Raw genomic sequence first — 14,423 nt, 5'->3', positions numbered from 1 at the left:
TTGCGGACAGATCAGAAAACTGTTTCCCGAACTCAGGCAGCATGCTGTCCGGTATAGCTACGGATGGCAGGGCGCTCGGAACCGATTCGCACAAACAATACCGCATGACGCTGGGTCAAGGCAAAGCGATAAAGAAAAAAGTTTAACATGATTAAGGGGCAATAAACGGATACGGACAAAGCCTCATCTAAGGTAGGCTACAGTAGTGCAAATGTTTTATAGCACCACAAAGGCAATGTGTTCTTCACAGCAGTTGGGTTTCTATAATGCCGAGCTGAATTAACAACTATAGTTTACCACAAGGTATTTCAATCGTTTTTTGTGGAGTTGTCGTTTTATAGGCTATATGAGTAGATTGAACTGGATTTGGTTCATACATTATGGAGGTATTACAATTCAAGCGCAATGGTATTATTTTTATTCAAAGCACGCCGTTTCCTAATATATTATATTATCTTTACAATCTACTGCCATCTATAAACAAAATGTGGTCAACTTGTCAATTGACAATAGTTTAAAAAAATATTTGTTTATAGATGGTAGAATTTATTAATCCGTTAATTAGGTTTTTCATCACGTCAAAGATCAATGTGCTACAAAGCGCACGGCTTTATTTATATTTTCCTTTAGAGAAAAGCGAAGCCTCCGTTTGCATTTGAAATTTCAATGCTCGGTTACGGCTCTCAATGTCTCTTTGTAATAATTAATTCAAATGAACACCACTCACTGAGCTGCCTTTGAAGTATACCTGATCCGCCTTTTATCGCCTTTTAAATAGCCTATCGGTTTTAAACTTTTAATTGCGTTATTGTCATTTAATCCAATCCTAATCGGATTGAACCTGGCCGCGATATCACTTAATTCATCTGGCGAGAACTGTGCTCCCTCAGCCGAAAAACGTTATTCTATCTGTTCACACAGACACATTGGCAGTTACCCCACAACTTGCCCTCCGAGTTAATTGGTCCGAGTGCACATTTCTCTCTCTGTGCAATACATTTTGTATTTGAATACATGGAAGTGCCAATTTTATTGTGTGTGTATTGGACGTGTTCTTCAGCCTTACTTATAAAGGTTTATTTTTTCCTCCACAATTCCTTCCAATGTCCAATGTCGTTATTTATGCAGCTATAATCATTTTAGGTACTGTTGTTGTGGCAGCAAATTTATTGTCATGTGGTTACTGCTTATTTCCCCTGAAGCTTATTTGATTACATTTAGCCCTTTTCAATTTCGAAAAGTAGATCGCAGATGTATTTCATATTGTTTGTTCCATCTTTATAAGGTGTAGAGCCCCATCTCATCAGTCTACAGAGCAACCTAACAATACAGATAACTTCACTCTGTCCATATGCACATTCCTCCTTGGCTATGTTACCCAATCCCATCAAACCTGTTTTGTATTAAAGGTATGGGTCTATTCAGCATTGACACAGGGTGGTGCTCCTGTTAAGTTAAATGCACTGATGGGGAGGAAATGTGTAATAGGCAATAAACTTGAATACCGAGATGCGGGGAGCTGAGGCCCTACTGTAATAATAATTTGGTGGTTGCTTATATTTGTCCTTTTTCACACATGTAAAAGTGTGCATTAATTGGAAATTTGTATTTTTTTTTCATATCCCAACTCTTCCTGAGACACCCTCAGAGAATGGGGTCACGGCCAGGGTCTGCCATTATCAACAGAAACCTTGGAACAATTAGGGTTAAGTGCCTTGCTCAAGGGCACATCGACATATTTTCACCTTGTCAGCTTGGGGATTCAAACTACCGGCCTTTTGTTTGGGGTCCAACATTCTAACTACTAGGTTAGCTACTGCCCTGGATGGCCTACCTGCTGTACTGTAACCGGGTGGCCTTGTGCTGAGGCCCATACTGTAACCGGGTGGCCTTGTGCTGAGGCCCATACTGTAACTGGGTGGCCTTGTGCTGAGGCCCATACTGTAACCGGGCGGCCTTGTGCTGAGGCCCATACTGTAACCGGGCGGCCTTGTGCTAAGGCCCATACTGTAACCGGGCGGCCTTGTGCTGAGGCCCATACTGTAACCGGGCGTCCTTGTGCTGAGGCCCGTACTGTAACCGGGTGGCCTTGTGCTGAGGCCCGTACTGTAACCGGGCGGCCTTGTGCTGAGGCCCTTACTGTAACCGGGTGGCCTTGTGCTGAAGCCCATACTGTAACCGGTTGGCCTTGTGCTGAAGCCCATACTGTAACCGGTTGGCCTTGTGCTGAAGCCCATACTGTAACCGGGTGGCCTTGTGCTGAGGCCCATACTGTAACTGGTTGGCCTTGTGCTGAAGCCCATACTGTAACCGGGCGGCCTTGTGCTGAGGCCCATACTGTAACCAGGTGGACTTGTGCTGAGGCCCATACTGTAACCGGGTGGCCTTGTGCTGAGGCCCATACTGTAACCGGTTGGCCTTGTGCTGAAGCCCATACTGTAACCGGGTGGCCTTGTGCTGAGGCCCATACTGTAACCGGGTGGCCTTGTGCTGAAGCCCATACTGTAACCGGTTGGCCTTGTGCTGAAGCCCATACTGTAACCGGGTGGCCTTGTGCTGAGGCCCATACTGTAACCGGTTGGCCTTGTGCTGAAGCCCATACTGTAACCGGTTGGCCTTGTGCTGAGGCCCATACTGTAACCGGTTGGCCTTGTGCTGAGGCCCGTACTGTAACCGGGTGGCCTTGTGCTGAGGCCCGTACTGTAACCGGGTGGCCTTGTGCCCACTCTAAACCTCTAAACCATGTTAAGAAATGGTCCAGTATCGATCATTTATCGCAAGTGGAGGAGCTAAATTATTTTCCAATCCCATTTCATTTGACAGGCTGTGTTTGTCACTCTGGGGTTGGTATAAAATCCCACCCACGCACGCACGCGCGCACACACACACACACACACACACACACACACACACACACACACACACACACACACACACACACACACACACACACACACACACACACACACACACACACACACACACACACACACACACACACACACACACACACACACACACACACACACACACACACAGTCCCCTTATATTTCATTTATCTCATATTTCATGTCCGTGTGCTGGAGATGGTTCGTGGTTTGTAATATGTAAGGGGAACCTTTAGAGGAGAAACAACACCTATCTCTGTTTACTGTAAGCACATGTTTACCAGCTCTGACTTCAAAACACTGTCTGCTCTAACAAAGACAAAGAAGAAGCGAAGACTGTTTTCACACAAGAGCTGCCTGATACGTCTGTATGTTTTCCTTTCATGTCTCTGCTATGTCTCATTTATGTTTCATACGGTTCAAAATCATTGCAATGTGTTTATTAGCATGTTATTTAGCACTGAGGCATTGACTTGTTGCTGTGGAAATCTCAGAATGTGCATGCTGTCCTGGCATATACTACTATATTCTCTCCTCTCTCTTTGACTGAGAGGAAGGAATGAAAGCCCCCTTTATGTCTGCTAAAACCGGATGTTCTAGAACTCTCCGCATTTTTTATCAGATGGTTTGAAATTTCGAAAGAAATAGCCAGTGCATACATTTCAAAGAAGTGTGAAAGTGTGAGACTGAGTGGATCTGTGTGTTGGTTAAGTATGTGCCTGAGAGAGAGATGCTATCTGGCCATAAACAGAGTGTGACTCTATGGATCTACAGTATGTTTGTATTTTTTCAACCTGTGTGTGCGTGTGAGTTGTGACAGAGCTCTTTTTTTCTCACAGAGAGAAACAGACAACCCCTGCCCTAAATCCCGCCAATAATCTCTCCTTTCCTTTGTCTTGTGGAACAGGTCTCTGGATCCAAATGTCACCCCCCCTGGACGCTGCCCCAGGCGGGGACCAGCAGTGTGTGACGGTGACGGGTGGGTGGCGAGGAGAGGAGAGGAGGAGGCCACAAACACATCGGCTTTCTGCTGCGATTCTGCACTAAATTGGCCCAGGCTGTGTCCTGTCCTGTGAGGACGAGCAGAGAGTGCTCTGGTCTGATATCTCAGCATGAATGGAGTCAGAGTCAACTTCACTTAGAGGACCTGCTCTTCCTAATGAGACCGCTGTCTCTCTTAAAGTTGAGGACTAATCAATTACAGGGGGATTAAGCCTAACCCTACGGCTTCTTGTTCTACTGCCCCGTGAAGAAGAGGTGAACTCAGCATTATCAAACTCTTTTAGTGGACTGTTTTTTTTGTCGACTCTTTTGGTGGATTTACTTCAATACTTTCAATACTTTTCCCTTTTTTTCTTTTTTTTGTTGGTGCGTTGCTTTTTAATTTCTCCAACCCAAGGACCATCCCCTCCTGATTTTACACTATGGAGTTTCAGGCTGGGCTGTGGAATAAAGATTGGGGTTCATTTCTGCGTTTCTGGTTGACAGTCATCCTGAGCCTCAATGTGCACTTTAGCTGCCCTGCCACCTCATGCCCAGAAGAGTGCCGCTGCGACAAAACCTTTGTTTACTGCAACGAGCGGAGCCTGACGTCTGTGCCTCTGGGGGTGACAGAGGGCTACAAGATCCTCTACCTCCACAACAACCAGATCAACAATGCAGGGTTCCCATGGGAACTACACAACGTGGCCTCCGTGGAGACAGTGTATCTCTACGGCAACCAGTTGGACGAGTTCCCCATCAACCTGCCTAAGAACATCCGGGTGCTCCACCTGCAAGAGAACAACATCCAGACCATCTCCAGGGCTGCCTTAGCCCAACTGCCCCGCTTAGAGGAGCTCCACCTGGACGATAACTCCATCTCTACGGTTGGGGTGGAGGAGGGGGCGTTCCGGGATGCTGTCAGCCTCAAGCTGCTATTCCTCACCAAGAACCACCTGAGCAGTGTCCCCATTGGTCTCCCAGAGGACCTCACAGAGCTGCGATTAGACGAGAACCGTATCGCGGTCATTGCTGAGGAGGCGTTCCAGAACGTGACGCGGCTACAGCGCCTCCTGTTGGATGGCAACTTGTTGACAGACGAGGGCGTGGCCCCGGGGACGTTCCAGGAGCTGTCCAACCTCCGGGAGCTGGCGCTGGCCCGTAACTCTCTGACGTTCCCCCCGCCCCTCCTCCCGACACAGTCCCTGGTCAAGCTCAGCCTGCAGGATAATCAGATGGACCAAATCCCAGTGACAGCCTTCTCCGGCCTCCAGAGGCTCGAGAGACTGGATATCTCCAATAACCAGCTGCAGACGCTGACACAGGGGGTCTTTGACGGCCTCATCAGCCTCAGACAGCTCACTGTTCGGAACAACCCGTGGCGCTGCGATTGCACCGTCAAATGGGTGGTGGTGTGGCTCAAGTCGCTGCCAGGCTCTATCAACGTGCGCGGTTCAATGTGCCAGAGCCCAGCGAGGGTGCGCGGCATGGCAATCAGAGAACTCACCCTGGATTCTATCCAGTGCCCAGCTGGGACGGACCTCCAGCCCGACCTCTGGCCTACCCTGCGCTCCACGCCCCCGCACCCCCAACTCCCCACCACCACCACAACCACCCTCATTACCTCCTCCATGACCAGCTCTATTCCCACCTTCACAACCTCCTCCTACCTCACATCACCCTCCCCTCCCCCTGCCATGCCTCCCCACCCCGCTGGCCCACTGCCCCCCTATGAGGACCCCCTACGGATATCCTTCCACGTGGTCAATGCCTCCTGCATCGAGGTAAGCTGGGCTTCCTACTTCACCGTCACAGCCTACAAGGTGACCTGGGTCAAGATGGGCCAGAGCCTGATGAGCGATGTCAGCCGCGAAAGGACGGTGAGTGGGGAAAGGCGGAAGCTTAGCTTGACCAACCTGGAGCCCAGGTCGGTGTACCGGGTCTGTGTTTATGTGCTGGACACCCTCAACTCCTACCGCCCAGGGGAGGATACAATATGCTCAGACGCCAGAACCAAGTCGACCTCATCCAGCTCCAACAACAACAAGGCCACAGGGTCGGAGGAAGCTCAACAGGACACCAACTCCACTCTCCTTTTGGCCGGGGTGATAGGCGGGGCAGTCCTTGTCGTCCTGGTAATGCTGCTGAGCCTGTTTTGTTGGCACATGCACAAGAAGAGCCGCTCTGAATCGTCCAAGTGGAAATACAACCGTGGCAGGAGAAAAGACGACTACTGCGAGGCGGGGACCAAAAAGGATAACTCTATTCTGGAAATGACTGAGACCAGCTTTCAGATAGTTTCCCTGAACAATGAGCAACTTTTGAAAGGTGATTACAGGATTCAGCCCATCTATACACCCAATGGAGGCATTGGCTTCAGAGACTGCCACCTTAGTAACAATAGCTTAGCCTACTGCAAGAGCAGCAACGTTCCCAGCACCGAGTTCTGCCACACGTGATGCTTCTAACAGGATGCTCCCACACCAGTTGTTTGAGGAAAAAATATACTGTACCATAGATATTTCCAAGTTCTGTCTGCCATGTAATTTATACTGTGGACAGTAATGTGGAATTCTATCAGCTATCTTTTTTAGAAGGAATACAAATGGTTTTCTAATCAGTGGAATTAAATTACAGTAAGTGTTTTTTGCTTAACTTCGGGATCGGTGTCCCTCCTACAGGACGGTTGAGCTAACGTAGGCTAATGCGATTAGCATGAGGTTGTAAGTAACAAGACAATTTCCCAGGACATAGACATATCTGATATTGTCAGAAAGCTTAAATTCTTGTTAATCTAACTGCACTGTCCAATTTGCAGTAGCTATTACAGTGAAAGAATACCATGCTATTGTTTGAGGAGAGTGCACAATTTTGAACATGAAAAGTTATTAATAAACAAATTAGGCACATTTGGGCAGTCTTGATACAACATTTTGAACAGAAATGCAATGGGTCATTGGATCAGTCTGAAACGTTGCACATACACTGCTTCAATCTAATAGCCAAAATCTAAATTGCACCTGGGATGGAATAATACATTATGTCCTTTCTCTTGCATTTCAAAGATGATGGTACAAAAAAATACAAAATAACGTTTCTTTTTCTTTGTATCATCTTTTACCACATCTATTGTGTTATATTCTCCTACATTCCTTTCATATTTCCACAAACTTCAAAGTGTTTCCTTTCAAATGGTACCAAGAATATGCATATCTTTGCATCAGGGCCTAGCTACAGGCAGTTAGATTTGGGTATGTCATTTTAGGCGAAAATTTAAAAAAAAAAATGTGTCAGATCCTTAATTTGAAGTACTGTATATAGGAATTTGTACCATTACGACACACTGGGTTGGTTCTGACAAACGCTGCCCTGTCTGTCAGGTTTTGGGTTGTTGGGTGCTATGAGGGATGGGATTCTTTGCTAACCACAGGAGCTAAATGATGGTCTTTGTGCAGAGCCACCCCCTCAGAAACATTAGTTACGATAACACAGTGGTCAGGGACATAGTAACACTGCTGATTAGACTGCAGTGGAGAATAGGCACTGCTGGTGTTTTTTTTAAGAATCAAAGTGCACTTTCTAATGTAACAGAGAGAGTAAGCAGCCATCCAGGAAATTAGCTTTTTGTGGAAATCCCATCAAAGAGGAAGCGCACACTTTTCAACACCCCCTATTGCCGTCACAAGACAAAGTGAACATGTATGAATGTGGTAGGCAGTGAGAATGCCTTCACAGGACTAAGTGAACACGTCTGAATGTGGTAGGGAGGGAGAATGCCTTCACGGGACTAAGTGAACACATCTGAATGTGGTAGGGAGGGAAAATGCCTTCACAGGACTAAGTGAACACATCTGAATGTGGTAGGGAGGGAAAATGCCTTCACAGGATTAAGTGAACACATCTGAATGTGGTAGGGAAGGATAATGACTTCACGGGACAAAGTGAACACATCTGAATGTGGTAGGGGGGAGAATGCCTTCACAGGACTAAGTGAACACATCTGAATGTGGTAGGGAGGGATAATGCCTTCACAGGACTACGTGAACACATCTGAATGTGGTAGGCAGGGAGAATACCTTCACAGGACTACGTGAACACATCTGAATGTGGTAGGCAGGGAGAATGCCTTCACAGGACTAAGAGAACACGTCTGAATGTGGTAGGGGGGGAGAATGCCTTCACAGGACTAAGAGAACACATCTGAATGTCGTAGGCAGGGAGATTGCCTTCACAGGACTAAGTGAATATGTATGAATGTGGTAGGCAGGGAGAATGCCTTCACAGGACTAAGAGAACACATCTGAATGTCGTAGGCAGGGAGATTGCCTTCACAGGACTAAGTGAACACATCTGAATGTGGTAGGCAGGGAGAATGCCTTCACAGGACTAAGTGAACACATCTGAATGTGGTAGGCAGGGAGATTGCCTTCACAGGACTAAGTGAACACATCTGAATGTGGTAGGCAGGGAGATTGCCTTCACAGGACTAAGTGAACATGTATGAATGTGGTAGGCAGGGAGCAGTGGAGTCTGCTGAGGGGAGAACGGCTCATAATGGCCAGATGGAGCAAATGGAATGGTGTCAAACACCTAGAAACCATGTGTTTTATGTATTTAGTACCATTCCACCTATTCTGCTCCAGTCATTACCACGAGCCCATCCTCCCAAATGAAGTTGCCACCAACCTCCTATGGCAGGGAGGGAGACTGCTTTGACAACTGGATATAGATTGTCCTTCAGTGACACAGGAGGTAGTACCAGCTGTGGCCACTAGGAGGCATGTTCTCTCAGTCAGTATAGAGGGGTAAGCGAGAGAGTTAGCAGTAAAGATCCTTTAGCTCCAGCAATCCCTCCAGCAACCATAACTCATGGTTGTCACTAATTACCACAGCCACAAAGTCAAAATGGCTATATTGTAAAGATGAATGAAGACAAAAATATGGTTAGGGTTGGGCATAAGGATAGCAGTGTCGTTAAGGTTAAGGTTTAGACGAGGTTTCAAATGAGATTTTAGGAAGATAAATTGTAGAAATAGGTGGGTTTTATACATAATTATGACTTTGTGGCTGTGTTAACTAGTGACGACCGTTACTCAATCTCAAATGGCATTGCTCTGAGTATTAATGCTTGCGGAGCTACTTAATGATGTGGAATAATTTAAAACTAACTGTGCTCAGCTTTGGGGTTCAGCGGCTAAATTATATAGATTTTTACCACAGTGTGTTGTTATCATGGGGGAGGCCCATGAGGTTGTGTTGGGTATCTTGTCTTTGCAGGGAGGTGTCTGCAGTGATGATGAATGTGTAGGAGATACACTCACAGTTATTATACAGTCCGCTACCTTTCTATTTTCCTTTATTGTTTAGTATTTAAATGACAAATGTGTGAATCTCAACGAATGATCAATGTGTTTATCTTTAATCTGCTTTATACTGTGTTGATGGAAGGGGTTTCCTGCTGTAGCATGTGAATAATTTCCATTGGGATTGGCTATTCTATTCATTCATTGATTGATTGGTTCAAATGACAGATTCACCATCAATTCAAAACAATGTTAGCTAAATCTGGAGCTGCCCCCATACATGAACATGTCCTTATCTGACATCCCTCATCTTAAAGCTTCTCAGACTGCATCGGCTCAATTAAAACTGCAGTGCTTCTGATGCTGAGAGAGAGAGAGAGAGAGAGAGAGAGAGAGAGAGAGAGAGAGAGAGAGAGAGAGAGAGAGAGATGCGAGCGCGCTAGCTATCTGGCCAAAAACAGAGTGTGTCTCTATGGATCTACAGTATGTGTGTATTTTTTCAGCCTGTGTGAGTTGTGACAGAGCTCTTTTTTTCAGGCAAGCTGGCTCCAAGTTAGGAATGCCTGGTGCCACTGAGAAGTCATCATTATACACTTCTTACTCCGACTTTATTTGCTTTGACATGATTTTACTTTGCGGGCGGAGTTCAAAGGATCCACCCCCCCTCCCCCCCAACTCCTCATAATCCTCATCCAAAAAAGGGAGAAAAATATGCAGACTTTAATTTCCAGACTTTATTTTCCAGACTTGGCCATGTGAATCACAAGTTTAGAGAGGGAGGAGGGCCAAATGACAGGAGATAACCCTTCACTTCACGGGGCACCAAGCCACTGGCTGAAATACACCATTAAACCACTGCATTCCAATGGTTTGGCTGGACTTTAGACCAGTGGTTCACAACGAGGGGTATGAGGACCTTGGCCTATCCACAGGGGTACTTGAAAAGACTCATGAGACCATAGGCCTACAGGGAAAATGCACATGAGAGGATGCTTCAGGGGTAGCCAAGGCAGAAAAAGGTTGGGAACCACTATCCTTGACTAAAAATAATTTTGGATGGATATTCTAACATTATCAACAGTAAAGACCATTTTAAAGGTCAAACTCTTGTTTTGTGCTGGGCTGTTAATGGCTAGAATCTCTGTTGTATTGTCTGTATTTGAAGAACTGCCATGCCAGTGCATGTATTAGTGTTAATTCCTTCAGTATTTCCCAAAGTGGGGAGTTTATGACGCTATAAACACTATGACGCCATCATTCATCTTGACGTTTAAGCTTTCATACATGCTTTTTGAGTCTAATTTCCATTCATAATGCAGAAACTCTTTTTGTTAAGAAATGACAGTTGCTCTTCTGTGGTTACCAAAGTGTCTCCACATTTTTCTACCAACGTACACATATCAGCGTATCAAACCGGTATTAAAATATATGTCCAACTAGCCCCACTAGCGTAAGCTGACCTAAGGTCAGTTTGACACACATTAAGTTTGACACTGCTACATTTAGTGACCTAAGGTCAGTTTGACACAGCTACATGGCAGGTTGCATACAACATCCATCTGATATTTACTGACCTAAGGTCAGTTTCACACTGCTACATGGCAAGTTGCATACATCATCCATCTGACATTCACTGACCTAAGGTCAGTTTCACACTGCTACATGGCCAGTTGCATACAACATCCATCTGACATTTACTGACCTAAGGTCAGTTTCACACTGCTACATGGCCCTAGTGCTTTTAACAGGTTATTTATCCACTGAACACTTTAACCTACCTGCCTGTAGAACAGTTATTCTATCTGACAATAATTCCATACAGCAAAGTGTCTTTGTTTTCATTACCAGGGATTAGGTTTTAAATGTATTGTTAGTCAGTCAGGCCAACCTGTTGCAACAAGTTCCCGAAGGAACGAATGTTCCAAGGAGTGATAATAGTCCATTTAATGCCTTACCTTTATGCAGTACTGTATGGGCTAACTGTACTTAGTTAGTTGAATTACTTGTTCAGAGCAGAAGCAAGGTTTAAACTAATGATTGAATAGTTACTGTATGGAAAGCACACATGTTTATATTTCTGCAACAACAAAGAGAGAGTGACAGACAACGATAGATCTGACACAGAACTAATGAAAGACTGTTCATTCGTAACGACGCCTTGAGTGGTGCTGGGTAATGAATGATACCAAGTGACTGAGAAGCCTTGTTGGTTATTTGCAGCAGAACATTACTCTTCATTTCCTCCCTCATGTAAAGAAAGTACACAGATGCAATGGCGTGACCAATGGAATTAGACCGAACACATTATAGAGAGAGAAGTGAAAAATAGAGAGACATACTGAAACCTCTGGTTTATTATTGTTTCAGGCTTTGATAGTAATGTCCTTAAAGCTCATTGATTCTCATTGAAATAACTATGTTAAACCATTGAGAGATCAATTCAAACAAAGTACCCAAGTGGATCAAATGTAATACATTTTAAGTTATCTTTGTTTTGTCTCTCGTTAATTTTCAGTTTGAGGGCAAATCCCCCTCATGTGAATTACTGTCTGCAAATTTCCATTATAGACTCAAATTAATTCAAGGATTTGTGCATCTATTCACAGAAGTCTTCAGCAAACTATTCATGGGTTTTTAAGTAATTGAATTTTCTGTGTTTTAGATAATCAACACTTCCCCATACAGCTGCTGGGTTCAATTAATTGAAATAATATGAACAACGACAGGCTATTTGATCATGTATCATTTGACAGAAGAAAGTATGCTGAAAATCAACCATGCATGTCATTTGGCTTTAGGGTGTTCTTGACTATTATGGCTTTTTATTTAGACATTGCGTTGTTTTGACTTTAACAACATAAACCAATATGCTATTTAGGAACCAAAGTACAATTTTTGTTCTCATGATGAAATCTTGTTGTTGTCCCATGTATGTGCCTTGAGGTTAACTTACAATGTAAAGTTCTTGAAACCTTTAAATGTTTTTGCACAAAATGTATATATAGAAGTGAAGATTTTTGCAAATAAAAGTTCCATGGGATTTGATTCATCATCATTTCAATCAGAATGTTTTGTATAAGCTCTCTGAAACATTTAGTTTACTTTACACGTCAGCAGATGTACTAGAGAGGTACTTTTCCACAACTTGAGTAGATCCACTGACAATGTTACTGACCTTGTAATTGTTTACATGGCATTGGTTCTCTGTTCTGGTGACTACATTCTACAGTAGCTGACAGCTGTCAGTGTGTGCGGGTGTGTGTGTATGCGGGCGTGTGAAGACAGTGACATTTCAAAATAGAGCACAAATAGGTACTGTTCTGGATAAAACACTGAGCTTTAATACCTATCTACAGAGTTATCTACCTATTGACCTTTTAATCCACTTATGCTTACAATGTGTCATCTATAGTTATCCACATATTTGTACCTGGTTATCATTAATACTGTAGCTCACCACATCACATTACAACGGTCCTGCTTAGCTTTCAATTGAATACTGTTCTACTGTGTAACTCAAGTGCCTCCCTATTTATGTCATTGACAAATGTATGTACTGTATATCACAAAGCGTATCTGCATTTCTTGCGGTGCAGGAAAAGTTATCCTGCAATAGGGTAATCAAATTAAGATCCTACAACTGTAGATGAGCTGGTTAATTGACTCTTATTAAAAGTAACATTGATGTCCAGTTGTACACATAGTCAACTTGGATTCCATTTGAGCAGTTTGCCTGCTAAATGCCTGCGTGGAGGTGAGGCCTTACCCTCTCCGTTCTGCAGGGTTATATCAATGTATACAATGGATCTCTGGATCTCTGCCCATAATCATTAAGAGAAAGGAGACAGCAAATCCACTGAAGATCATTGCTTTGGCTTACTGTTCTGAGTGGAATATCAACACACACATTGATGGATTTTTTTAAAAAGTAGGCTACTGCTTAGTGATTAAAATGCTTTGGCTAAATGGTTGAGAGGAACAATTGGAAGGATATTTGGAGTGGTTTTCTATCATGGGAACATTTTTTAGTTTATTTTGTAAGAGGTACTCGTTTTTCTAAGGCAGAGATCATCAACCTGATTAATCAACTTGATTCAGCCCCGGGCCAATTGTTTCTTGAGTGGATGGTCGGGGTGCTAGAACATGATTTCTAATCTTTTGCAAACTGCAAATTAACCCAAACATATATAATATTTGACTAAAACAATAATTTCAAACCTTGCCTACATTTGCCTAAATCTCTCTGTTATGCGTAAGAATACTTGGGAACAGATTTCCAGCATTAAAATAACTTGGATCTGGTTTTCTTGTGTTGCTACAGTCTTTTATATCCAACAATGAAAATGTAAAACATATATACAGTACTTAAAATAAAACCACCCGGGGGCCAAATTGGGCCCGCTGGCCACCAGTTGGAGAACCCTGTCCTTAAGGCTTATTTTGCCCAAATCAGATGCTGGTAGCTGTATCCACAACCTTTACCCATTAGGTCAAAACATTGGATTCCATTGAAACACCAAAGATACCAATTGCTGTTATTTTCTCAGAAAAATAAGTGTATTCCTAATGCATTGAGAGGTGAGAAAATGACCCGTCTAGAGATTACAAGTAATCAAGTATATACAGTCCGCTCCTTCTAAGGTTTCCACAACTGGATTGAAAATATGAGCAATGCAACCCAATGGAGATTACCATCTAATATACCCTATTTACCAAAAAGGAACACGAGTGTGAAAATGACATGCTTACAGCAGCCGAAGAGACTCGCTTTCACAACCCAGTGAAAATCTCCTCCCTACTTTCCCAAACATACATTTTTTTTCTTAGCAAAATACATTCTGTTCTGCCTCTCAGAGCTTATACAAGCACACGCATCTCAGCTACTCCTGAACCTAATTGGCGACAAAATGTTTTTCAGAATAAAATTGCCGTCTGAAAGCTGCTCCATCAGTAGTCCCCCAGAGACCCAGCTATGGCAGCTCTGAGGCTGTCAACATCTCATGGATGCCTCTCCCATCCCTACAATCTCAATAACAACCACAGGCTTTTAAACGCCGCACTCCCCATCCCACAGATGACCGTCTTCACCTCACTAAAACCAACACTTGTTATTTTTCGGTGGTGTTTTTGATCGGTTGAGGTAGAACATTTTTAATGGCCCCTTTAGAATTTTAAAGTGGATGATATTATAAAAAATACTGGCCTAAATGAATGTTATGATTGTCTTGACCCACAATCAAACCTCACTATT

General features: G+C 44.0%; 1 protein-coding gene across 1 annotated transcript in view; it reads left to right on the top strand.

Annotated features, from left to right (window-relative positions):
* Positions 1–12,222, top strand: part of LOC115115503 (leucine-rich repeat transmembrane protein FLRT2-like) — a 12,639-nt gene extending 417 nt beyond the window's left edge. The window contains exon 2 of the mRNA XM_029643988.2: positions 3,796–12,222. Coding sequence (XP_029499848.1) covers positions 4,313–6,328 — 2,016 coding nt within the window. The 5' untranslated portion in view covers positions 3,796–4,312 and the 3' untranslated portion in view covers positions 6,329–12,222. The remainder of the gene's footprint in view (positions 1–3,795) is intronic.
* The last annotated feature ends 2,201 nt before the right edge of the window (positions 12,223–14,423 follow it).

This window comes from Oncorhynchus nerka, linkage group LG13 (genome assembly GCF_034236695.1).
Source record: "Oncorhynchus nerka isolate Pitt River linkage group LG13, Oner_Uvic_2.0, whole genome shotgun sequence".
Classification (NCBI taxonomy): Eukaryota; Metazoa; Chordata; class Actinopteri; order Salmoniformes; family Salmonidae; genus Oncorhynchus; species Oncorhynchus nerka.
The sequence above is the reverse complement of the archived record's forward strand: the minus strand, read 5'-3'. Positions and strand labels throughout refer to the sequence as shown.